At 46.6% G+C, this 23,736-nt stretch overlaps 1 protein-coding gene across 1 annotated transcript in view; it reads left to right on the top strand.

The window, feature by feature from the left end:
- The first annotated feature begins 581 nt into the window (after window positions 1-581).
- The window catches only part of SMYD3 (SET and MYND domain containing 3), a 706,638-nt gene continuing 683,483 nt past the window's right edge, over window positions 582-23,736 (top strand). Inside the window, exon 1 of the mRNA XM_060243806.1 lies at window positions 582-783. Coding sequence (XP_060099789.1) covers window positions 587-783 — 197 coding nt within the window. The 5' untranslated portion in view covers window positions 582-586. The remainder of the gene's footprint in view (window positions 784-23,736) is intronic.

Raw genomic sequence — 23,736 nt, 5'->3', positions numbered from 1 at the left:
CCCCCGACCCAGATACCCATGGCTCAATTCTCCATTATACCATATTGGACTCAGTCTCCATAGGGAATAATGGAGTGCCCAGCAGACATTTCCCCACCTATGCTTAATGATGACCCTGAAGCGTTGGAAGAACCTCCAAACCAGGGGATCCCCTGCCCCCACCTGGGGATTGGCAACCTTAAAAGGCCCTGCCTGACTCAATATAAATCGTGGTCATATGTGAACGATAGGGATGTGAATTTCGTTCTGCCACGTTTTAAGTTGCACCTGACTAGCTCTCCAGTTGAGAAGTGCAGATTTCATTGCTATTTAAAATGATATGGGATGCGCAAAACCCAGGTATCTCCGGGGATTTCATTTTTTTTCTCATGGCTCTTGAACTGGAAATCCAGGAGGTACCGTTGTTTCAGCCAACAAGCGAAAAGGTATGTTTTTTAAAAAAGAAAAAAGTGCTAAAGATCGTAATTTTTGTAGGTTGGTGCAGCAGAACGTCAGTATCTTAAGGCCGACTCTATCTGCCCTTAGTCAAAATGGTTCCCGTAGTAACGAGGACGCCATCACGTGGTGTCAGAGGCGGGAAGGGGCTATGTTCCTGCGGCCTCGCTGCTTAGCCTTTAGCTCCGTCAAAGCGGACATGGAGAAGTTTGCCAGTCCAGGCAAAGGCAACGGTCTGCGCCTCTCCAAACACGCGAAGGCCGGGGAGTTGCTGTATCGCGCAGAACCTTTCGCCTACACCGTCACCAAGAAGCGCCTGGGAGGCGTGTGCGAGCACTGCCTGCGCAGGTACCGGCAGAGCCTCCACTTCCTCTCTCGCCCTTCTCTCTCTCTCCATCTCTCTTGCTAGCTAGAAGCCCCCTCCCCCACCTTTAGCTTTCCTTCCGGCCACAGCGGGAGGGATTGTCTGGTTTATGGAGGGCACAACTTCTCTGTGCTGAGAGCTTGCATGGCAGGGCAGAAATTCAGTACATGCAGATTTCCTGAGTGCTGTCAGGAAGAGCTGTGGGCTTGCAGGTGTTGTGTTCCTGCTGCTAGTCCTGTTGCGTAAAGGGAATTGCACTCGAGACACAGGCTACGGGGGGGGGCCTGTGAGGACGCAGCCCTTTTACTTCTGGAAGAGGCCCCCTGATTCTGGGGCCTCTGCCATAGCTCAAGGACAGTGGAGAGGTTGCTTGGGGGGGGCGGGGGGGGGGATAAAGTCCCAGCCTGTCCTGAGTTAAAGGGCCTGTCGATCAGCTGATCCGTGGGCCCTTTAACTGGTGCTGGTTCTGCTGACGGCCCATGTGTTATTTTACTGGTGGGGAAGAGAGGGTGGCGGTGAGCTCCCACAGCCCTCCCTTCCCTGCCACTAAAACAACGCGCAGGCCAGCAGCAGTCGTGACGAGCAGGGGGAGCAAAGCACGGCGGGGGCAAGCAAGCTGAGCACTGCAGAGGCGGGGCGGGGGTGCGGGGGGGGGAGGTTGCCTGCCTAGCGCCTGTTCACCCTAGAGTCGCTCCTGGCAGCAGAAACAGCCCCCAGCCTCCCCCCCCAATACTTAAAGGGCCCGTGGATCAGCTGTTTCGCAGGCCCTTAACTTGCATGGGGGGCTGCTTCTGCTGCCAGCCCGTGCGTTATTTTACTGGTGGGGAAGAGAGGGTGGTGGTGAGCTCGCCACAGCCCTCCCTTCCCTGCTACTAAAACAGTGCCTGGGCCAGCAGCAGTTGCAGCGAGCGGGGGGAGGAGGGGCAGCAAGTGGGGGAGCAGATTACCACGGGGGGGGGGCATGGCAGCTGGGGGTGGGCAGAGTGCGGTGGCAGAAGGCATGGGTGGGGGGAGTCGCCAGCCTAGGGCCTGTTCGCCCTAGAGCCACTCCTGGCAGCAGAAGCAGCTCTCAGCCCCCCCCCCACTACTTAAAGGGCCCATGGATCAGCTGTTTCACGGGCCCTTAACTTGCACAGGGGCCTGCTTCTGGTGTTGGCCTGTGTGTAATTTTACTGGTGGGGAGGAGCGTGTTGAGGTGAGGTCACCACAGCCCTTCGTTCCCTACCACTAAAACAGTGCATGGGCTGGCAGCAGTCGTGGTGAGCGAGGGAAGGAGGGGTGGTGAACAGGGGAGCGTGGTGGCAGGGGAGCGCGGTGGTGGCAGGCAAGCTGAGTGTGGTGGGAGGTGAGCAAGCAGAGCGCTGCAGTGGCAGCTGGGGGTGAGCAGAGTTCGATGGCTGGAAGGCGGGGGGGGGTTGCCTGCCTAGGGCCTATTCGCACTAGAGTCGCTCCTGGCAGCAGAAACTGCCCCCAGCCCCCCCCCCTTAAAGGACCTGTGGATCAGCTGTTTCGCAGGGCCTTAACTTGCATGGGGGCCTGCTTCTGCTGCCAGCCCGTGCGTTATTTTACTGATGGGGAAGAGAGGGTGGTGGTGAGCTTGTCACAGCCCTCCCTTCCCTGCCACTAAAACAGCGCCTGGGCCAGCAGCAGTCGCAGTGAGGGGGGGAGGAGGGGCGGCAAGCGGGGGAGCAGAGCACCATGGGGGGCAATGGAGCGGAGTATGGCAGTGGGGGGTGGGCGGAGTGTGGTGGCAGGAGGCGCGGGGTGTGTGTGTGTGTGCCTAGGGCCTATTCGCCCTAGAGCCACTCCTGGCAGCAGAAACAGCCTCCAGCCCCCCCCCCCCCCCCCACTACTTAAAGGGCCTGTGGATCAGCTGTAACTTGCACAGGGGCCTGCTTCTGCTGCTGGCCTGTGTGTAATTTTACTGGTAGGAAAGAGAGTGCAGAGGTGAGGCCACCGCAGCCCTCCATTCCCTGCCACTAAAACAGTGCATGGGCTGGCAGCAGTTGCGGCGAGCAGGGGAGCGCGGTGGTGGCAGGCAAACCGAGCATGGCGGGAGGTGAGCAAGCAGAAGCAGCCCCCAGTGCCCCTCCGCTACTTAAAGGGCCTGTGGATCAGCTGTTTTGCAGGCCCTTAACTCGCGCGGGAGGCTGCTTCTGCTGCCAGCCCGCACGTTATGTTACTGATGGGGAAGAGAGGTTGGTGGCGAGCTTGCTTTAGCTCTCCGTTCCCTGCCACTAAAGCAGCGCGGGGGCCGGCAGCAGTCACAGCGAGTGGGGGGAGGAGAAGGAGCGCCGCAGTGGTGGGCAAGCAGAGCGCGGAGCGGGTGGTGGTAGTGTGGAGCGAGCAGAGCACCTTGATAGCAGCTGGGGGCGATCGGAGTGTGGCGGTCGCTTGCCTAGGGCCTATTCATCCTAGAGCTTCTCCTGTCAGCAGAAGCAGCCCTCAGCCCCTCTGCTACTTACAGGACCCGTTGATCAACTTTTTTGCGGGCCCTTAACTCGCACGGGGGCTTCTTCTGCTGCCGTCCAGCACGTTATTTTTCTGTTGGGGAAGAGAGAGTGGTGGTGAGCTCCCCACAGCCCTCTGTTCCCTGCCACTAAAACAGCGCGTGGGCCGGCAGCAGAAGCAGTCCCCAGCCCCCCACGCAAGTTAAAGGGCCTGGTGGCTGCTTCTGCTCCCAGCCTGGAAGCAAGTTGGTTGGGGGGAGAGGGGAAGGCGGTGGCAAGAGAGAGAGGTAGGCAGGGAGGGAGCCACTAGAGGAAAGGTCATTGGGGCACTGGGCTTGGCATCAGTGCTGTGCAAAAATGTAAATCCCCCCCACCTTCCAAATTCTGGCTATGGCCCTGTCGAGATACGTTTTGTGTGGACTCAAGCTGGTCTGTAAGCAAAGCCTTAGCCAGAATTTTAAGATTGGCAGGGCTCACAGATGCAATTTTTGTTGGGGGGGGGGGCAGGGGACCACTCGAGGACCACTTGAGGTACATTCAGACGGAGCTAAATTTGGATACTGTCTCTGCTGGTGGGGGGAAGATGTGCATCATGGCACTCTGGGAAGGCAGAACAAGGAGGCACGAGTCCGGAGAAGCCAAAGAGTGTAGGGAAGCTGACATGAATGAAAGGATGAGTTTGGGGGAGCCGAGACGAGTGCAAGGAAGCCGGGACAAGAGTGGGGAAGCCGGGATGAGTGCGGGGAAGCTGGCAGGAGAGCAGCAAGCTATAGTGGAGGTGCCAGAAAGGTGAAGCAGGTTTGTGGGGCCTTTCTCCCCCTGGGCCCCTCTGTAGCTATGGGCCTGTCTGTAAGATGCAGCTGCTTCCCTCCAGTGGTCCGAGCTTGATAGTTTTAAACATGCCATGAAGGGCAGTACAGTTGAAGAGACTGGAAATCTGCCCCACTCTCCTCTTTACCCCTCGCCATTATGATCACCACTGCCTGTGCTGTGTGTGGTCCATGTACTGAAATATAGACTTGGACCATCATATGTGATAACAAGTGACCGGTTTTTATCACTTAGTTATTAGTATTGTGAGCTGCCCCGAGCCTGCATCAGCGGGGAGGGCAGGATACCAATCCAATAAATCAAATCAAATCAGCACATGATGATTTGTTGTTGAATGTGTGAACCGATGCTGCATTGAAATGTTTCTGAGAAGGTTTGAAAATGTTCTGTGGTATCATGTTAGATATTCAATACGCCATTCATTTGGTGAAGTAATAGCAATGAATATGCACCCGTGAATCAGCTGTAGACACACTCTAGCAATAATGTCCACTATGGATTATTTTAATGCATTTTGAACCCACCTTTCTTCAACGAAGTATTCAAAAGGACTAACTGATATTTAAAGGCCATCCATTATGAAACTTAAAAAAACTGTAAATTCTGCTAGCAAGTTTTTAAATACCTAAACCAGGGCCTTTTTGAGCCTGTGGACATCTTTGGGATTCTGACATGGCAGGGTGGGTGCAGCAGCCACAAAATGCTTGACGCAAGAGATGGAACCAGCCGCAAAATTATTGCAATAGCTAGCTGTTGCCAAACCAAGGTTTTAAAAAATCTCCAGTGGCCATTCAAACCCTTGCTGGCCAAAAGCCCTGCCTGACCCCACCCACTTTCTACAAACACTTGGTGCCACAAAAGGTGTTGGTGGGCTGCTTGGTGCCCATGGGCACTGCATTGGGGACCCCTGGCCTAAACAGTTCTGCCTTACACACTTTCCAATTCAGAAAGGCCATTCCGCTGGAGGGGGAACACAGAAAACTGGAGACTAGACAGCAACTGTTCTAGTAAGTCTATTAGTCCATAGATAAAGAGTAAAAAATTAACATTAAAAATTAAAGGTAAGAGCTAGCATTTTAAATTCCTCTTAAAATAGATGGAATATGTGCAGAATGAGGCTTGTTGCATATAATCAAGCTGCTGCATTTTTAAACCAGTTGAAGTCTCTGAGTTGTCTTCAAGGGCCATTGCAGGTAGAGCATGCTACAGTAGTCTGGTCTTAAGGTTGCTGTACCATGAATCAGTAAAACTAATTCAGCTGATTTTAGGCTAAGAGCTAATGGTTGTGCTAAAATAAAAGTTCGAATAAACTATTTTTGGCCACCACCCCTGCCTACATTGCAAACAAGAGCTACATTCAACAGAGCCCCTATAGTAAATGGGTTCTAATAAATACTACACTGAGGGCAGGCAGTGTAGTATTACGCAGAATATCTGTCGCGTGAACCTGTATCATTAATCTTGGATGGATTCAGATGCAGCCTGTCCTGGTGCAGAGACAACTGCTTCTGGAGGCCTAGTCATAGAAATATAGAGCTAGCTGTCATCAGCAAATTATGATACCCTTCACTACCAGTGGTACTTGACTAGAAGTAGCTACTTTTTCAAGGGCATAGGTTAATCATGTCATATTCTGGAGCAATGACCCTGTGGGAGAAAATAATGTAGAACATAAGATGCAACATAGAAAGCAGGGCAGTTATATGTTCAAAGTAGAATCTAGTCCCTGAAACAGAATGATGTGACATAAATTGAGTGCTGGTTGAGGAGAATGATTATTCCTGAGGCAGATTAATAGTATACAGAGCAGAATGAAATTTCAATGGAAGCTCCTGTCATCTTGTGACTATCTCTGTAACTATAGAGTTGCTCATAATTTGACTCCCATTGTACTCAGAAAACTCTGTCTCCATTCCTGTTCCAACCATACTTGCTTTTTAAAATTCCCTTTGCCCACTGTTGTTTCAAACCATGTTATAGCCTAAGATTTTCCAACTTTAGGACAGGAAAATATCTATTGCTTTTCATTCTTATACCAAACAAGTGGGCTGTTCAGGCCATTCAGGGTAGGTGATTTACATGGCGTTAGATCAATGGTCCACCGTCCTAGCCCACCGACATTGACTGTGGATTTCTGAGCTCTCAGGTGGTCATTTTCCAAGGTACCAGAGATGCTTTAATGAGCTGCTAGGGAATCTTTTACATTCATATGTACCTTAGTATAAAAGTCAAGTGAGAATCAACCCTAAGACTAGAATTTTATTAGAAGCCTAAACATACAATACTGTCCTCAGCAGACTAATACCCTTCAAAGTTCATGGAAGTCAAAGGGCTTAGTGCCAAACTACACATGATACTTCAAGGGCTGTTTCATCTCTATTTAAGTATTGCAGTATTATGTCTATGTGCAATTGCGAAAAGGTGGAAATAACTCCCCCTGGGGCTGTTTCAGCTCAGGAAAACAACATGGGTGGAGGCAAGTGCCTCACTCCATAGTGCAATTCCAAGCTAAATTGGGTTCCTGCTAGGGTTGCCAACCTCCAGGAGAGTCCTGGAGATTTCATGGAAGTAGAATTGATCTTCAGGCAACAGAAATAAATTCCACTGGAGGAAATGGCTGCTTTGGAGGGAGAACTCTATGGTATTATACCTCACTGAGGACCTGCCTTTCCTCAAACTCTCTCCTTTCCTCCACTCTCCAAAATTTCCAGGTATTTCCAAACCCAGAATTGGCAACCCTAGTATTCTGCTAATTTTAAAAATGACAGTCCTTGCAGCAACTATGTGGCTTTGAGGAAATTAGCTGGGTTGTGTCAGGTTGCATCTAGCTTGCCCCTTAGAATTGTGGAACTGTCTAGGTAATGAAGGAGCCCCGTGGCACAGAGTGTTAAAGCTGCAGTACTGCAGTCCTAAGCTCTGCTCACGACCTGAGTTCGATCCCTGGCAGAAGCTGGGTTTTCAGGTAGCCGACTCGAGGTTGACTCAGCCTTCCATACTTCCGAGGTCGGTAAAATTACCCAGCTTGCTGGGGGGAAAGTAGATGACTGGGGAAGGCAATGGCAAGCCACCCCATAAAAAGTCTGCCGTGAAAACGTTGTGAAAGCAGTGTCACCCCAGAGTCGGAAACGACTGGTGCTTGCACAGGGGACTTTTCCTTTCCCCAGGTAATGAAATTAGGGAGTGTTTTCATATTACACTTAGTTTCTTACAATATCCAGGAGATGGCAGTACATGAATGTGGTAAAGTTGCATTAGTTTTCTACTGTTTGCTCACAAATATGAAAAGAGAGAACTATTACTATAATTTCTTTTAAATAATGCAAAGAGTTATGTTTCTGTGTTAAAATTTGACCAATTGGATCCTTATTAGATCAAAAGCCATGTATCACTATAGAGTTGTCAGCTGCCTGAAGAAAAAAAATGTCTTGGCTAGTGATGCCAGCATCCAGGTGAGGCCAGGGGATCCCCTGGAATTACAGCTTGTCTGCAGACTACAGAGATCAGTGACCCTAGAGAAAATGGAGGGTAGAATATATAGCATCACACCCCACTGATGACCTGTCCTCCCCAGACTCTGCCACCAAATCAGGAGTTACCCACCCTGGATCTGGCAGCCCTAGGACTCTCAGCTTTTAATAGAACATAAGAACATAAGAGAAGCCATGTTGGATCAGGCCAACTGTCAGCTTGTGTTCAATCGCTTCCTATCGATACTAACCATATTGCCTATACTGTTTATTTGTTTAAGACTAACCTTTTTGCCCTGTAGTAGAATGCAAGGTATGTCAGAGGGAGGGAGGCCTTGGGCGCCAGGGGTAATAAACGGCTGGCAGAACACAGACACCGCGCCGTTTCCCAGGCCAGGCCAGGCAAGGCCGCCAAGTGAAAGGGGGAGTGTGGGTAGACTCAGGAAAGACAGATAGCAAGCGTGTGAATCAAACACCTCTGAGGGAGAAAGCAACTTTTGTTTTAAGAAGTGATTTAAAGGGCCCTGCCTTTGATGTACCCCCAACATATGATAGTACCCATCCAATGTATGTTATCACTTTCAATGGTCTTCTCCAGTAGAAACATTGTGTATCCAATAAAGAAACTTATTTCTGAAGAAAGAGTTCTTTTGTTTTGGAATCTCAATGAACACTACGCTGACATTTTGAAAGTGAACCCTAACAAGGGGCTTATCGGCGAAAGTTACTTCTAGCGAATGGCTACAGAGGCACCGGACGACCGAGAGCCCTGCATACCAGAGCTGCCAGGGTCCCCGGCTTGGTACGTTACCGAGAAACGCAAGCCACGGAAGGTGAGCAGCCAAGTGCTCTTCATCACCCCGCAGAAGTGGAAGCACCGCACCTCCACTACCCTGATGGAAGAGGCCGTGCAACGCCACGCCAACCTCCTCCGCAACCCCGGGGACCCGGATGCACCACCCGGCTCGCCCGAGCCAGCGGACGGACCCCGAGGAAGGGGGGAGCCCGAGGAAGGCCCGGGGCCACGCCGGAGGAGAGACAGCTGCGACTCCCGAGATGGTGAAGACGAGGAATCGCGAGCCTCCTCCCTGAAAGCCGCCACCATGGACGAACTCCGATGGGAGGTCGAGATCCTGGGCTGTGACCTCCGCCGGGAGATGAACCTCACCATGACTCTGATACTAAAAGAGGTGCAGAAGCAAGTGGACCGCGCTATCGCGGGCGCCGGCGGGGCGGCGGCCCCGATCCCGCAGCAGCCCACCGCGCCAGTCATCCCAGTGGCACCGGTGGCTCCGGCTGCACCGGGAGCGCCCGCGGCGCCGGGCGCCCCCCAAGCCCCGGCACCCCGGGTAAAGACCCGGGAGCTTCTCGTCACGTTCGACGGCAGCCCAGACAAAGTAGAGTACTTCATCATCCAGGCCAACAGCTACATGCACTACTGGGGGGTGTCCTTCCACGGCGAACGCAGCCGCGTGGCCTACCTGGGGTCGAAGTTGGAGGGGGAAGCCCAACTTTGGTACGTGACCCTCTTCGAGGCGAACGGGCTGGAAGTGGCCACCGTGGTGGGGTTCCTGCAAGCCCTCCTGTCCCAATTCGAAGACCCCCTAAGGGAGACCGTGGCCATAGCAGCCCTCGAGGGGCTGCGCCAAGGGAGGAAGTCGATCCGAGAGTACTCCCTAGAGTTCCGGAACCACAGCCGCAAAATAAGGGGCTGGAGCGAGGCCATGAAGATCCGGGCGTACAAGAAAGGGCTTAACCCGGGCATCCTGGACCGGGCGCTGGGGCAGGTCTGCCCCGACACCTTGGTGGGCTGGATCCAGCTGGCGGGGGAGATCGAAAACAACATGAAGGAAGTGGCGATCCAACGCCAGGGACTCCAACCGCGCTCCAGCCGAGACGGGCGGCCGGCTGCGAAAGTGGAGCCCAAGAAAGCAGGAGGGGGGGTGAGCCCCAAGATCACTCCGGGGCCCCGCAAGTGCTACCAGTGCGGGGACCCGAACCACCTGGCCGCCAACTGCCCGGACCGGGCGAGATCCAGCACCCCCGCCACGAAAGGGCCAAGCGGTGGCACCAAGAAGCCCAGCAAGCCGAAGGAGTCGAGCCACAGCAGCACCGCTCTGTCGATGGTGCTTGACGAGGATTCTATAATGCTGGAAGAGCTTGGGGACGATACCTGGGAGGCCGAGCCGTCGGGAAACGAGGACGACCTGTACTAGAAGGTGCCCAGCGGCAGGTCCCGGAGAAAGCGGCACCATTACGGGTGAGAATCTCGGGGGAACTGATGTTCATCCCACTGACTTTATTAAATGTGGAATTAAAGCACTTTGTACATGCCCGAGCACTCATAGACTCTGGGTGCACGCGGGAGCTAATCACCCCGCGGTTTGTGGACATGTTAGGAATTGGGCGCGAGCGCCTACCCCGGCCCCTCGAATTTGAGCAGATGGACGGGACACGAATGAAGGGGGAACCCTGCATCGACAGAACGCAGGAGATACTCATGGGGGTAGAGGACCATTGGGACCCAGAAGTATTTGTGATTGCGCCTTCCTGCTCATTTGACATTGTGCTAGGAGTGGGGTGGCTAGCAAGGCACCAGCCGGACATTCAGTGGGGGGAGCACACTATTGACTTCCTGGATCGGCGGTGCACCTCCCACCTATGGCGAGAGTCCTGGGGACCCCAGCCCCCCCCAAAAATGAAAAAATATGCGTGACCATAGAGGAAGTGAGAACGATCCCGAGGGAGTATCGAGACCTAAAAGGGGCTTTTAGCGAAATTGAAGCGGATGAGCTACCACCCCATCGGGCCACTGACTGCGCCATAGAGCTCATCCCAGGGCAGCTGCTTCCAAAAGCCAAGTTGTATTCAATGGGCTGGGCGGAAAAGGAGGAATTGCGAAAGTTCCTCGACAAAAACCTCCGTCGGGGGTTCATCCGCCCAGCAACGGCCCCCCATGCGGCCCCCGTCCTATTCCGCAAGAAAAAGGATGGAAGTCTTAGGCTTTGCACAGATTTTCGCGGGATAAACGGGATTTCGATGTCCAATGCCTACCCCATCCCCCTCATCAAAGACTTGTTGAGCAGCGTCTCGGAGGGATCCATTTTCACCAAGTTAGACTTACGGGACGCCTACTTTAGAGTCAGGATCAAGGAGGGGGATGAATGGAAGACGGCGTTCAACACGCCGATGGGACAGTTTGAGTATCTAGTAATGCCGTTTGGGCTGCAAGGGGCCCCCGGGGTCTTTATGAACTTTATCAATGAGGTCCTCCGGAAGTACCTGTACAAGGGGGTGGTGGTGTACCTGGATGACATCATTATTTACTCGAAAGACATGCCCTCCCATGTCAAACTGGTCCGGGAGGTACTAACCACCCTTTATGAGAACAAACTATACGCCAAATTGTCCAAATGTGAGTTCCACAAGGAAGAATTAGACTACCTAGGCTTCCGAGTGTCCGGGAAGGGCTTAGCCATGGATCCGGCTAAAATCCAAGCAGTGTTAGAGTGGGAACCCCCGAGGACACGTAGACAGCTCCAATCATTTCTCGGGTTCACAAATTTCTACAGAACGTTCATTCAGGGGTTCGCCAAGGTGGCCCTGCCCCTCACCAACCTATTGCAGACCAAGGGGAGGGGGCCCGAAGCGAAAAAACCTGGGGCGAAACTCCACTGGACTAGCCAGTGCCAAGAAGCGTTTGAGACCTTAAAGCGGCTCTTCACGAGCGAACCCGTGATAGTGCACCCGAATGAGCTCAAGCCCTTCGTGGTCCAATGCGACGCCTCCGACACGGCCGTAGGAGCCATACTGATGCAGAAGGACGAGGGGGGCTGCCTAAGACCCTGCGCCTACAGGCGAGCAAAGGAACTGGTCGGTGTGGGACAAGGAAGCCTACACCGTCACCTTCGCCCTGAAAACATGGCGATCGTGGTTGGAGGGGGCTAGGGTTCCCTTCGAGATCTGGACTGACCACAAAAACCTAGAAGCGCTCACAGGGCGCCGGAAACTGACCGGCAAGCAAATACGGTGGGCCGGGTTCTTCGCCAAATTTGACTTCACCCTCCGTCACATACCAGGGTCGAAGAATTTTCTAGCCGACGCGCTCTCTCGGCTCCCGCAGCACGATAGTGAACGCGAGGAAGTCATAGACTCTCTCATCCCCCCTGAGGCAGTGGCGGGCGCAGTCCAAACCCGTTCACAGACGGCAAAGCCCCCGAGCACCCCGTGGGGGGGGGAGCAAGTTGATCTCGGAGGCGGAGGCGGAAGGGAATGACCGCCCGGAGGGGTTGGTAAAAGGGGACGGGGGGTTCTGGTTCCATGATGGGAAACTTTACGTCCCGAAATCACTCCGGGTGGAAGTGCTACAACACTGCCACACCAGCAAACTGGCCGGCCACTATGGCTATGTGAAAACCCTACACATGGTGCACAGGCAGTTCTGGTGGCCCCACATGAAAAAAGACATTTCTGAATTTGTGCAAACGTGTCCAACTTGTTTAATGGCCAAACGGAGGGGAGGGAAGGTGCCCGGGCTGCTCCAACCGCTTCCCTCGGCAGAGCGACCCTGGTCGGTGATTTCCATGGATTTTATCGTGGAGCTACCACCCTCAAAAGGGCGGACAGTGATTCTCATAGTGGTGGACACATTTTCGAAGCAAGCCCATTTCATCCCCTGCAAAAAACTCCCCACCGCCAAAGAGTTAGCCCATCTGTTCTTCGTGCACGTGGCCCGGATCCACTCGTTCCCCGATAAGGTCATTAGTGACCGCGGGCCACAGTTCGTTGCCAACTTCTGGCGGGAGTTCTGCAAATTACTGGGAATGGAACAGGGACTAAGCTCTGCCTACCACCCGCAGATGGACGGGCAGAGTGAGCGGGTGAACGGGCTTCTGGAGCAGTACCTCCGGTGCTATGTGAACTTTCAGCAAAACAACTGGGTAGAGCTGTTACCCTTTGCCGAATACAGCTACAACAACAGCCTGCTTGGTTCAATAAAAGTCTCCCCGTTCCAGGCTGTGCACGGGTACGAGGGGAAGCCTTTCCCAACGCTCCCGGGCGGAAGCACCCCCCCTATCTCGCCAGAATGCCAGCAATGGTGGAAATCATTAGAGAGCTCCTGGAAAGTCATCCAGGAGAACCTGGAAGAGGCCAAAAGAGACTATAAAGCCCAATTCGACAAAAAGCACAGCCCGGGGTGGGATTTCAAGGTTGGAGAGACTGTGTTTTTGTCAACCAAGAATCTTCCGCTTCCCCAGACATCTCGGAAGCTAGCCTACCGGTTCCTCGGCCCCTTCAAGATCAAACGGGTGATCAATAAAGTGACTGTTGAATTGGACTTGCCCAAACTGTTTAGTAAAATACACCCTGTTTTCCATTGCAGTCTTATCCGTCGAGATCCGGGTGGGTCGAAGTGGCACCCTCGGGGCCCCGAACCAGAACCCACGATATAGCTTATATCCAGGATTCACCGTGTCCCACTGATTCTCCTCATTCCACCAAGTTTCTGAAATTCCCACAATGTCTAGGTTTTCTCTCAACACTAAACATTCCAATTCACCAATTTTACTTCGAACACTTCTAGCATTTGCATACAAACATCTATAATTTGCCAGGCAAGCTAGGCCCGCCACCTTCCTCCTGCCGCCTCGAGACTCTGGCAGATAGTCCATACTGTTTGTCACCTTCACAGTGGACAACTCTGGTCCGTTACCCGGTAGAAAAATAGCAGCTAACCCTTCATCTCTTTGAGACGAGTCCTCCCGAACCAGAGACATTTCATCTGTCGGCTTTCCCCCAAGATTTAGTTTAAAAACTGCTCTGCCACGATTATTAGGAACTTAATGGTTATGTTATTTACGTACAACTCATGAAAAGCTGTCTTTTCCCAACATTAAACCACAGTTACATGGAAAGGACATTTTTTCCTAAGTCTTTTAACATGCCTATTTATGCATGATTAGGACTGAGCTGATTATTTCTTTACACATTTGTAGAAACAGATAGTTAAAATGCTACTAAAGGGAGAGCTGATTTTAAAAGTAGAAATTGGCACCTCATGGTCATCTTTTATCCTTTCAATTTCCTCCCAGCTTCTTGAAACAGCATTTGAGAGGGCAAGGAGGAAGAGGGAAGAGATATGGTTGCCAGCCTGTAGGTGGGGCCTGGAGCTCTCTCAGAATCTTCAGTCTACACAGGGACCAGTTCTTTGGCAGTTTTGGAGGACAGACTCTATGCATCACATTTACGGGAGGGCCTGTGGCGTACTGAAAGGGCTTCTTCAGAAGGTCCCAGATTCAATCTCAAGCGTCTCCATTAAGAATCATGTAGTAGGTGATATGAAAGCCCTCAGCCCGAGACCCTGAGAGCCCCTGCCAGTCTGAGTAGGCAATATTGATTTTGATGGATTGATTCAATATAGGGCAGCTTCATGTGTGTGTTAGAGCCCCGTGGCACAGAGTGTTAAAGCTGCAGTACTGCAGTCTTAAGTTCTGCTCATGACCTGAATTCGATCCCCAGTGGAAGCTGGGTTTTCAGGTAGCTGACTCAAAGTTGACTCAGCCTTCCATCCTTCCGAGGTCGGTAAAATGAGTACCCAGCTTGCTGAGGGGAAAGTGTAGATGACTGGGGAAGGCAATGGCAAACCACCCCATAAGAAGTCTGCTGTGAAAACGTCGTGAGAGCAACGTCACCCCAGAGTCGGAAACGACTGGTGCTTGCACAGGGGACCTTTCCTTTCCATGTGTGTGTTCATCTCTGCAGAGCACTCCCTCTATCAAAACTCCAAGAATTTTGTATGTAATGCACTTGTTTAAGAAACCAACTTTAATCAAAGATTCCCAACTGATCTCTAGCAGAGATCTTTAAAAATCAGTAACTAGAATCAGGGCTTTCGTGGTGGAAGAAGTCCAGCAGGAACTCATTTGTATATTAGGCCACACACCCCTGATGTCACCATTGTTTCACACGGCTTTTTTGGGAGAAAAAGCCCAGGAAGAACTCATTTGCATATTAGGCCACACCCCCTGAAGTCAAGCCAGCTGGAACGGTATTCCTGCACATAAAAAGGTGAAGGGTAGTCCCCTGTGCAAGCACCAGTCGTTTCTGACTCTGTGGTGACATTGTGGCAGACTTTTTAGGGGGTGGTTTGCCATTGCCTTCTCCAGTCATCTACATTTCCCCCCCAAGCAACCTGAGTACTCATTTTACTGACCTTGAAAGGATGGAAGGCTGAGTCAACCTTGAGCCAGCTACCTGAACCCAGCTTCTGCCAGGATTGAACTCAGGTCATGAGCAGAAAGCTTGGACTGCAGTACTTCAGCTTTACCACTCTGCGTCATGGGGCAGTTTTGCATTCCTGCACATTCCTGCTCAAAAAAATGCCTAACTGGAATCAATATATAGAACCAAGGCATACACTCAGCTGTGAAACAGCACCACCTGCTGGTAGGGATGGTTATATAACTTACAATTTCCTAAACCAGAGTTGTCATCGTAACCATAGACAGAGACACAACAAGTAAGAGGATGTGACATATTATCCCTGGTATACTTCACTGTGTACTTGGCATGAGGAGAAATACCATGCTAGGGTGTACCTGGAACAGAAGAGCTTCTCCTTTTGTTATGCGGACTGATAGTATTCTTTTAGTGATTCTTTGTGCTTCAATTCATGTTCTCACTTCAAACAAACTATTTGTTTACATAGCGTATTTCAGGTGTTTGAAGCACACCATGTATATTCACAAAAATTGTTCCTGGTCTGTAAGGAAGGCTAGCATTTTCCCTATCTTGCACATAAGGGACTGAAGTTGATTAGCTGGGAATTAGCTGGGAATTTTCTGGCACACAGTTCATGTTATTAGGGCTTAACTAGAAGAGACATGAGAGATCCAGAGTTGGATCTCCAGATGTATTTAAATTTCCTTAAAAGCATCCATGGAGCTGCAGTTGGTTTGGAGCTGTGCTGCAAAGGCAGAGGAGGGGTTAAATTCTACCTCTTGTGTTGTTACAGCACAGAAATTGCCTCCTAAAGCAGATGATAATAGCTCTTGTGGGTATATGTAAAAAAAGACTAGGTAACAGCAATTAGGGAATTTCTGTCTAGGAAATAAATGGAATGCTTTTCTTCATAGCCCTAATCCAAACCAAAGACTTCCTGTGCCTACTTTTAAATAACACCAAAGACACAGAGAGACCCAAATAGGGATCTCTTGCAACCTGTCTAGATAAATTCTAGCCAATGCAGTGCACCCTCCCTACCAGTTGCTGTTTACCCTCTGGGGCTCTTACTGCTTGACGGGGACAGGTAAATGGTTCATCATGCCAGCAGCAATTTAATCTCTTTGCTGGTGATGGCTTGTGAATACTGAAAAATTAAAAAACTTAGTTGCGATATGTAAGACAAAGCAGGAGTATTACAGATTGGGTGGAAAATCCAGAGTGCAGATGAATTTCGTAACCTGCAAACAGCAACTGAGGCTTGCCATTTTGTCAGGTTAAAAAAAAAAAGAATGACATATTAATGTGTGCCGAAGGAAAATCCTCAGTGCGTAAAGAAAAACAAACAGCCAGTCAAAACAATATAAAAAATTAGCCCAATCTTGATGTTCATTTTTAGGGTAAATTATAATTATTATTTTATTTGTTAGGTTAACTTATTTCTCCTATACATTTTAAATATTTATATGTTCCCATTACTCTAGTTATATAGATCCACAAAACTCTTTCAAGAATATTTCCATTCTGCAGAAGCCTTTTCAAGGAACAAAAACTGCATGGGATTTTCATATTGTTTTCCATTTCTTCAAGTATTGTATTGTGAGTGTATAAAGTGTTGTCAAATAATTGCTGACTTATGGCAACCCCCTACTGGGGTTTCTAAGGCAAGAGACTAACAGGAGTGGTTTGCCATTGCCTTCATTTGCATAGAGGCCTTGGAATTCTTTGGTGGTCTCCATCCAAATACTAACAAGCACCAACTCTGCTTAGCTTCTGAGATCTGACGGGATTGGGCTAGCCTGGGCCATGCAGGTCATAGGTATTCTGAAAACAGACACTAATGTTCCAGATTTGGCCATAATTTTCAGCAAGCGTTGATCAGTGTATCTTCCTGATCTGTTAAATATTTCTAGTTCAGCAGTAAAACATAGAATTTACTGTTCATAGCCTTTGGGGTAAAAAAGGTGCAAGCACCAGTCATTACTGACTCTAGGGTGACGTCGCATCACGACGTTTTCATGGCAGACTTTTTACTGGGTGGTTTGCCATTGCCTTCCCCAGTCACCTACACTTTCCCCCCAGCAAGCTGGGTACTCATTTTACTGACCTCGGAAGGATGGAAGGCTGAGTCAACCTGGAGCCAGCTACCTGAACCCAGCTTTCGCTGGGATCAAACTAAGGTCGTGAGCAGAGCTTCGGATTGCAGTACTGCAGCTTTACCACTCTGTGCCAACTCTCTTTATTGCTCTATGGAGTCTGGAATTCTAGGTCTTCACCAGCCACTGTATAAATTTGCGAATTCTCCAGATCTTTTTGGAAATCTGTTGGCTTCAGCAATGCCCTCGTACACAGGACTACACATTTATTTGGTGAAAACCCCTATTTCTAAAGTTGCCTCATTCCTGCAATCTGTTAAGAATGACATATCATTAAAGGAATTGTTGTGTTAGATTTTTTTTTGTAAAACAATTTTTATTATTTTGCAACATATTATATTTTTATTCAACTATTATTAAAAATTTAGTACCAATGGATTGCATCACCTTTTCCACCTCCCTCCCCCCCTTTTTGTGACATCCATCGGTGCATTTTACTTGAAATACTAACAAGAGATAAAAGGTAGTTTTAACATTTTAAGAATCTTCATAAAAAATCTTATAACTATAGTAAAATAAAGATAAGGAAAAAACCATTTGCTATGATTATTATCCATCTTCGTTATAATCCTTTAGTCCTCAATCCTTGTTATAAAAATAAAATTGAAGAAATATATATTTCCATGGTCTCACTTCAACTATAATCCTTATCAAAACAGGTTGGAAAAAAAAGAAAGGGTATAATCCCATAGTCACATTTTTTAACTATAGTCCATTTACATCTCCCCTAGCATTTAACTATTATCAAAAATCACCAAATGTCCTTTCACCTTCCATTGTTTTTCAACATACTTCTGAAATTTTCCCCACTCATTTTTAAACTTTTCTATATCATTTTCTTTTAAGATTCTTGTAAACTTGTCCATTTCACTCCAATGCATAATTTTCATAATCCAGTGCCACTTTTCTGGTATTTTGTCTTGCTTCCACATCTGCGCATATAATGTCTGTGCAGCTGAAAGCATGTACCAAAGTAACGTTCTATCTTGTTTCGGAAAACTTTCCATTTGTAATCCCAACAAAAAGATTTCTGGTGCCTTCTTTATGTTGTAATCCAGAATCTTTGCAATCTCTTGCTGAATCATTTGCCAAAATTGTTTTGCCATTTCACAAGTCCACCACATGTGGTAGAAAGATCCTTCATGTTTTTTACATTTCCAACATCTATCAGGAACCTGATTGTTCATTTTTGACAGTTTCTTAGGAGTCATGTACCACCTATAAAGCATTTTAAAACAGTTTTCTTTAATATTATTACATGTCGATAATCTTCATAGAGTTCTTCCATAAGTACTCCCATTGTTCCATCTGTATTTCTTTATTTATATTTATCGCCCATTTTATCATTTGAGATTTAACCACTTAATTATCTGTAGACCATTTCAATAATAGTTTATAAATTCTTGAAATCAATTTTTCATTATTGCCAAACAGCAGTCTCTCCAGTTCTGTTTGTTCTTGTCTTACTCCATCATTTCTAATATCTTGTTCAATTAAACTTTTAATTTGTTGCAATTGAAATCAATTATACTTATATTCCAATTCTTCCGCCAATTTTAATTCCACCTTACCGCCGTGTATTTTTAACAGTTGTTTATATGAAAGCCATTTCTCTTCATTAATATCTGAGTATAACTTTATTATTTCTGTTGGCACAATCCAAAGCGGTTTCCTCTCATCCCCATATCTTTTGTATTTCAACCAGGTTTTTAACAAATTACTTCTTATATAATGATGTAAGAAAAAGCCATCCATCTTACTTTTCCCATAACACAGATATGCAAGCCAACCAAAAACATTTCCATGGCCTTCTGTTGTTAATAACTTTCTATTTAATAGCGTTATCCATTCCTTGATCCACACCAAGCAAGTTGCATCATGGTATAATTTTAAATCTGGCAATTGGAAGCCTCCCCTTCCTTTTGCATCGGTCAATATTTTCATTTTAATTCTTGGTTTCTTGCCAGCCCATATAAATTCTGAAAGTTTCCTTTGCCATTTATTAAATTGTTTGTCATCCTTCACTATTGGAATTGTTTGAAACAAGAACATAATTCTTGGTAACACATTCATTTTAATTGCCGAAATTCTGCCCAGTATAGACAAGTTCAACTTATTCCATTTTAACAAATCTCCATCAATTTTCCGCCAGAGCTTCTCATAGTTGTTTTTATATGTCAATAGTTTTTGTTGTTATTTTTATACCTAAATACTTTACTTTAGAAGTCACTTCACATTCTGTTAAGCTTTGTAGTTCTTCCTGTTAATTCTTTTACATGTTTTTACACAAAAGTTTTGACTTTTCTTTATTTATATAGAAGTCTGCCAGCTCACCATATTCTTGTATCTTATGAAGCAGCAATGGTGTAACTTGAGTTGGATTTTCATTTATAAACTTTACATCATCAGCAAACGCTCTGTACTTATAGGAAAAACCTTTCAATTTCAGTCCCTCTATCTCCTTGTCTTCTTGGATTCGCATAAGCAATACCTCTGAAGTCATTATAAATATCAATGGAGATAGAGGGCAACCTTGTCTCATTCCTTTACTGATTATAATTTTTTCTGTCAAGTCTGCATTTATACAGAGTCTTGCTTGTTGTTCAGTATAAATCGCCTTCACCATTCTTATAAAATCTTCACCCAATGTCATTCTCTCCATCACTGCAAACATAAAGTCCCAATGCACATTAACAAATGCTTTCTCTGCATCCGCAAAAAATAGCGCTACTTCTTTTTCAGGATGTTTCTCATAATATTCAATAATGTCTATCACCGTTCTGATGTTATCTCTAATTTGCCTCCTGCGAAGAAATCCTGCTTGCTCTTTTTAATAAAATTATTCAAATGCTGCTTCAGGCGTTCTGCTAATATTCTAGCATATATTTTATAATCATTGTTAAGTAATGAAATTGGTCTGTAATTTTTTACATTCGTGGCATCTCTGTCTTCTTTCGGTATCAACAAAATTACTGCTTCTTTCCAAGTATTTGGTATTTTCCCATCTTTTCTTATAGTATTCATCAACTTCTGAAGTTTTGATAGTAGAGCCTCCATGAGGTCTTTATAAAATTTTGCTGTGAAACCATCTGGACTAGGTGCTATTCCCAATTTAATTGATTTAATTGCCGCCCCTACTTCCTCCTTTCCAATTGGTTCATATAGTACCTTCTCCATATTTTCAGTTAAGGGATTTACATTAATTTTCTGCAAGTATGCATCAATCTTTTTCTTCACCACATGACCTTTAAACAACTTGGCATAATATTTATAAAATTCTCTTTTAATTCCTTCCTGGTCAACAATTTCCTTGCCTCCCGAAATAATTTTATTAATAATTTTATTCTCCCTTTTTCTTTACATTTTTGCTTCTCAATCCAATGAAAATTCTTTTTTGTGGTGAATTAAGGCCGTTTACATTCCAAGATATTAATTTGTAATCCATCATAATTTTCTGATTTTAATCTGTAACCCCAAATTCTTTATGCTCCTCCAAAAATTTCGTCATGCCTTGCGTACTTGTGATGATAAATTTCTTCCCTTTGTATTCAAAACCCAAACCCTCTGGAAGTATCCATCTGTATCTCATTTCACTTTCTCTCAACTTGTCAGTCAGTTTTCTATACAATTTTCTGTCACTTATAACTTTCCTTGGCAATTCTTTCATAATTCTTACACTACTGCCGTCCACCTCCAGTTTTTTCTCAAGTTGTTTGCTTAGAATCGTGTCCACCAAATCTCTTGTCACAAATTTCACTACCACATCCCTTGGTAGTTTATTTCTCCTTGCATAATCTGAGTTAACCCTGTAGATATAGTCATAAAAATAACTGGTTTCATCAGGGTCATCTCCCAAAAATTCAGCAATGGTTTTTATTATATATGTCCTTAAATCAGTCGCCTCAGATTCAGGCACCCCTCTCAGACGTATCTGGTTTTCCATTAGTTTGCAATCTTGTAGTACTGCTTTCTCCTGCATTTTTTTAATAGTGGAGTCCACTGTATTGATTCTCACGTCATGGTCTTTCACCTTTTCTTCAACCTCCTGCATTTTCTTTAACACTGCTTGGGAATCTTTTCTGAGCACTTCTATATCTTTTTTTAATCCCTTCTTACATTCAGTTATTGACTCTTTTATCACCTTCACCAACCTTGCCTCCATGGAAAACATTTGGTCTTGCATTTTAGACCTTTTCACTTCCTCCAGTGTCCTAGCCCTCGTATGGATCTGCTTTTCTCCTGGTTTGTGGTTTCCCATTGTAAAAATAGCCTTTAAAGTTGACCTCACCAAATCAGTTTTTAATTACACAGTCTTATAGCTTGAAGCATGCCCTTTCCATTGAGCCAAAAATTGCCATTCCTTGATGCTCCTAGGTTGAGATATTAATTTTATTTTCTCCAAAATGGCACCTGCAGCTTTTCTGTCCCTTTTTAAAAATAATTTCCTTTTTCTTCTAAAAGGCTCCAAAATTAGTTCAAAACATATAGTCCAGTAAATTTAGACTTCTAATGATGATATTCGCCGGCTCTGCTAATTTTTAAAGTCCTGTTGTCTTTTTAAAAATCTTTAAACTTTTGACTTTTTTTCAGTGGCCACCGATGTTTCTCTATGATTATAGTCCTAGAGAGGGCTAGGAGGCTGGCAATTTTGCCTTCTCTTAATGGCCGCTTTTTTCCTTTCTTGTCACGAAGTCTCGTTTTGCTTCAATTGAGAAGTCTCGCATTGCTTCAGTGACGCCACTTCCTGTGACGTCCTGTTGATCTGCAGTTCTGTTCTGTTTCGGAGGGGCTGCCCAGCCGCAGGTATGCAAAACAATTTTAAATTCTTGGAATGCAATTCTTCTCCGAGGACTCTTCAAAGCCAAAAAGGAACCCCATTGGGATACCTCATCAGCCAAAGTAAATCCCCTCAGAATTTTATAAGCATGTCTTGGCCATCTCCTTGCCTAGAAGATGTAGGCAGCAGGTGTTGAAATCACCTTCTCTGCCCAAAACAGAGGCTCTGGTCTGCTCCTCTATTGAGAAGCACATCAATCCTCCATGACACCAAGCTAGAAGTCGTCGTGTTTGATATTTTAGATGTGAAAAGATATAGTAAAATTGGCGTTATGCAGAAGACAAAATGTACATGAAGAAATTACAAAAACAGGAAAATGAATTACATGGGTGCATGAACAGAGGTTACTTAAAGATCAGATACAGGTTGATAGCCATGTTGGTCTGAAGAACAAAGTATGAATCCAGTGGCACCTTTAAGACCAACAAAGTTTTAACCACTATATGAGCTTTTGTTTGCATGCAGACTTCCTCAGATGCAATGAATGGGAATATACCATTCCATACATATAGGCAGAGATTGAGCAGTAAATTAGCATGCAACATAATCAAGATATTTATCAGATTCAGGAATAACTAGCTTAGTTTATATAGTTACCATTTAACATAATAAAGGGTTTTTTTTTTGTATTTTTAAAATGTCTCTCTCTGTGTGTCTGCACCTGGAAGTCATGTTGACTGCTGGTGACTGACCCTTTCTGGGTGCCTGGGAGATATTCAGAGAGGTGGCTGAATAAAGCCTGCCTTCATCCTCCTGACATGGTATTTCAAGGAGGTCCTTCATTTAAGTATTAACCACAGTTAGTACTTAGCTTCTTAGCTTAGCTTCTGAGATCTAATGAGATTGGACTTGCCTGGGCTATCCAGGTCAGAGTATAATGAAGATGTTTTAACAAAGACCAAACAGACATAACAAGTTAAGTCCACATGGTAACCATTTGTTCGGATTCTATTCCATGGGAAAACATAGAAAGGCAAATAAATATGTCACACTTGGAGACTGATATGTAAATGTATCATTCTTAATTGTGACATGCTAAAAAGTAATTAACTGAGACCCTGTTTTTATGTTCCATTTGTCTCTTGTCAAGTGGGGAGGTAGCTAACAGCATCCTTTTTTTGAGGTGGGGTGATTGGTTGTGTAGTTGTTACGTCACCTTTGTCACCAGACCAGAGAAATGCATTTCAGTCTACCATTCTAATATTAATTGTATTACATTACAATCACTGTTCCATTTCACTATATGCCAGAGGTGGCCAAACTTGCTTAACTTAAGAGCCATGTAGAATAAATGTCAGATGTCTGAGAGCCACAAGACATGAACATCAGATATTTGAGGGAAGGCAAGCAGGCAAATAGATGGGGGAGGGATGAGGGAAGAAGAGGTGGCTTAGCTTGGAGAAGTGATGTAAAGAAACGAATGTCTTCTCCAAGCTAGCTGATGGGGCAGTGGGGGCTTGGAGAGCCATACAATATTTTATTTATTTGTTTGTTTATATTTATAGCCCGCTCTCCCCTATCGGGCTCAGGGCAGCTAACAACAGTTAAAATTCATTATGTTAATATAAAATACAGTAAAATCGTTACAATTCATTGTACACATACAATACATTTGCAGTTTCAGTCCTAAAATCCAAGATGGCATCAATATTATTAGTTCATATTTGGCGCTGCATACGATAATGTTAAATATTGTTAAGCGTTCTATATTTATACTGGGATAGGTTTAGATATCAATGCTGTGATATAGTGGTCGCTTCCCCATTAGTTGCTAAAAGCCAATTTAAACAGTTCTGTTTTTCAGGCCCTGCAGAATTGTGGCAAGTCTCACAGGGCCCTGATATTTCCGGGGAGAGCATTCCAGAGGGCAGGGGCTGCTACCAAAAAAGCTCTAGCTCTGGTGGTAGCCAGCCAAGCGTCTTTTGGCCCGGGGATCACAAGAAGATTTTGGGTACTTGATCTTAGTGTTCTCTGA

Source organism: Heteronotia binoei, chromosome 1, assembly GCF_032191835.1.
Source record: "Heteronotia binoei isolate CCM8104 ecotype False Entrance Well chromosome 1, APGP_CSIRO_Hbin_v1, whole genome shotgun sequence".
In the NCBI taxonomy this organism is placed as follows: Eukaryota; Metazoa; Chordata; class Lepidosauria; order Squamata; family Gekkonidae; genus Heteronotia; species Heteronotia binoei.
The sequence above is the reverse complement of the archived record's forward strand: the minus strand, read 5'-3'. Positions and strand labels throughout refer to the sequence as shown.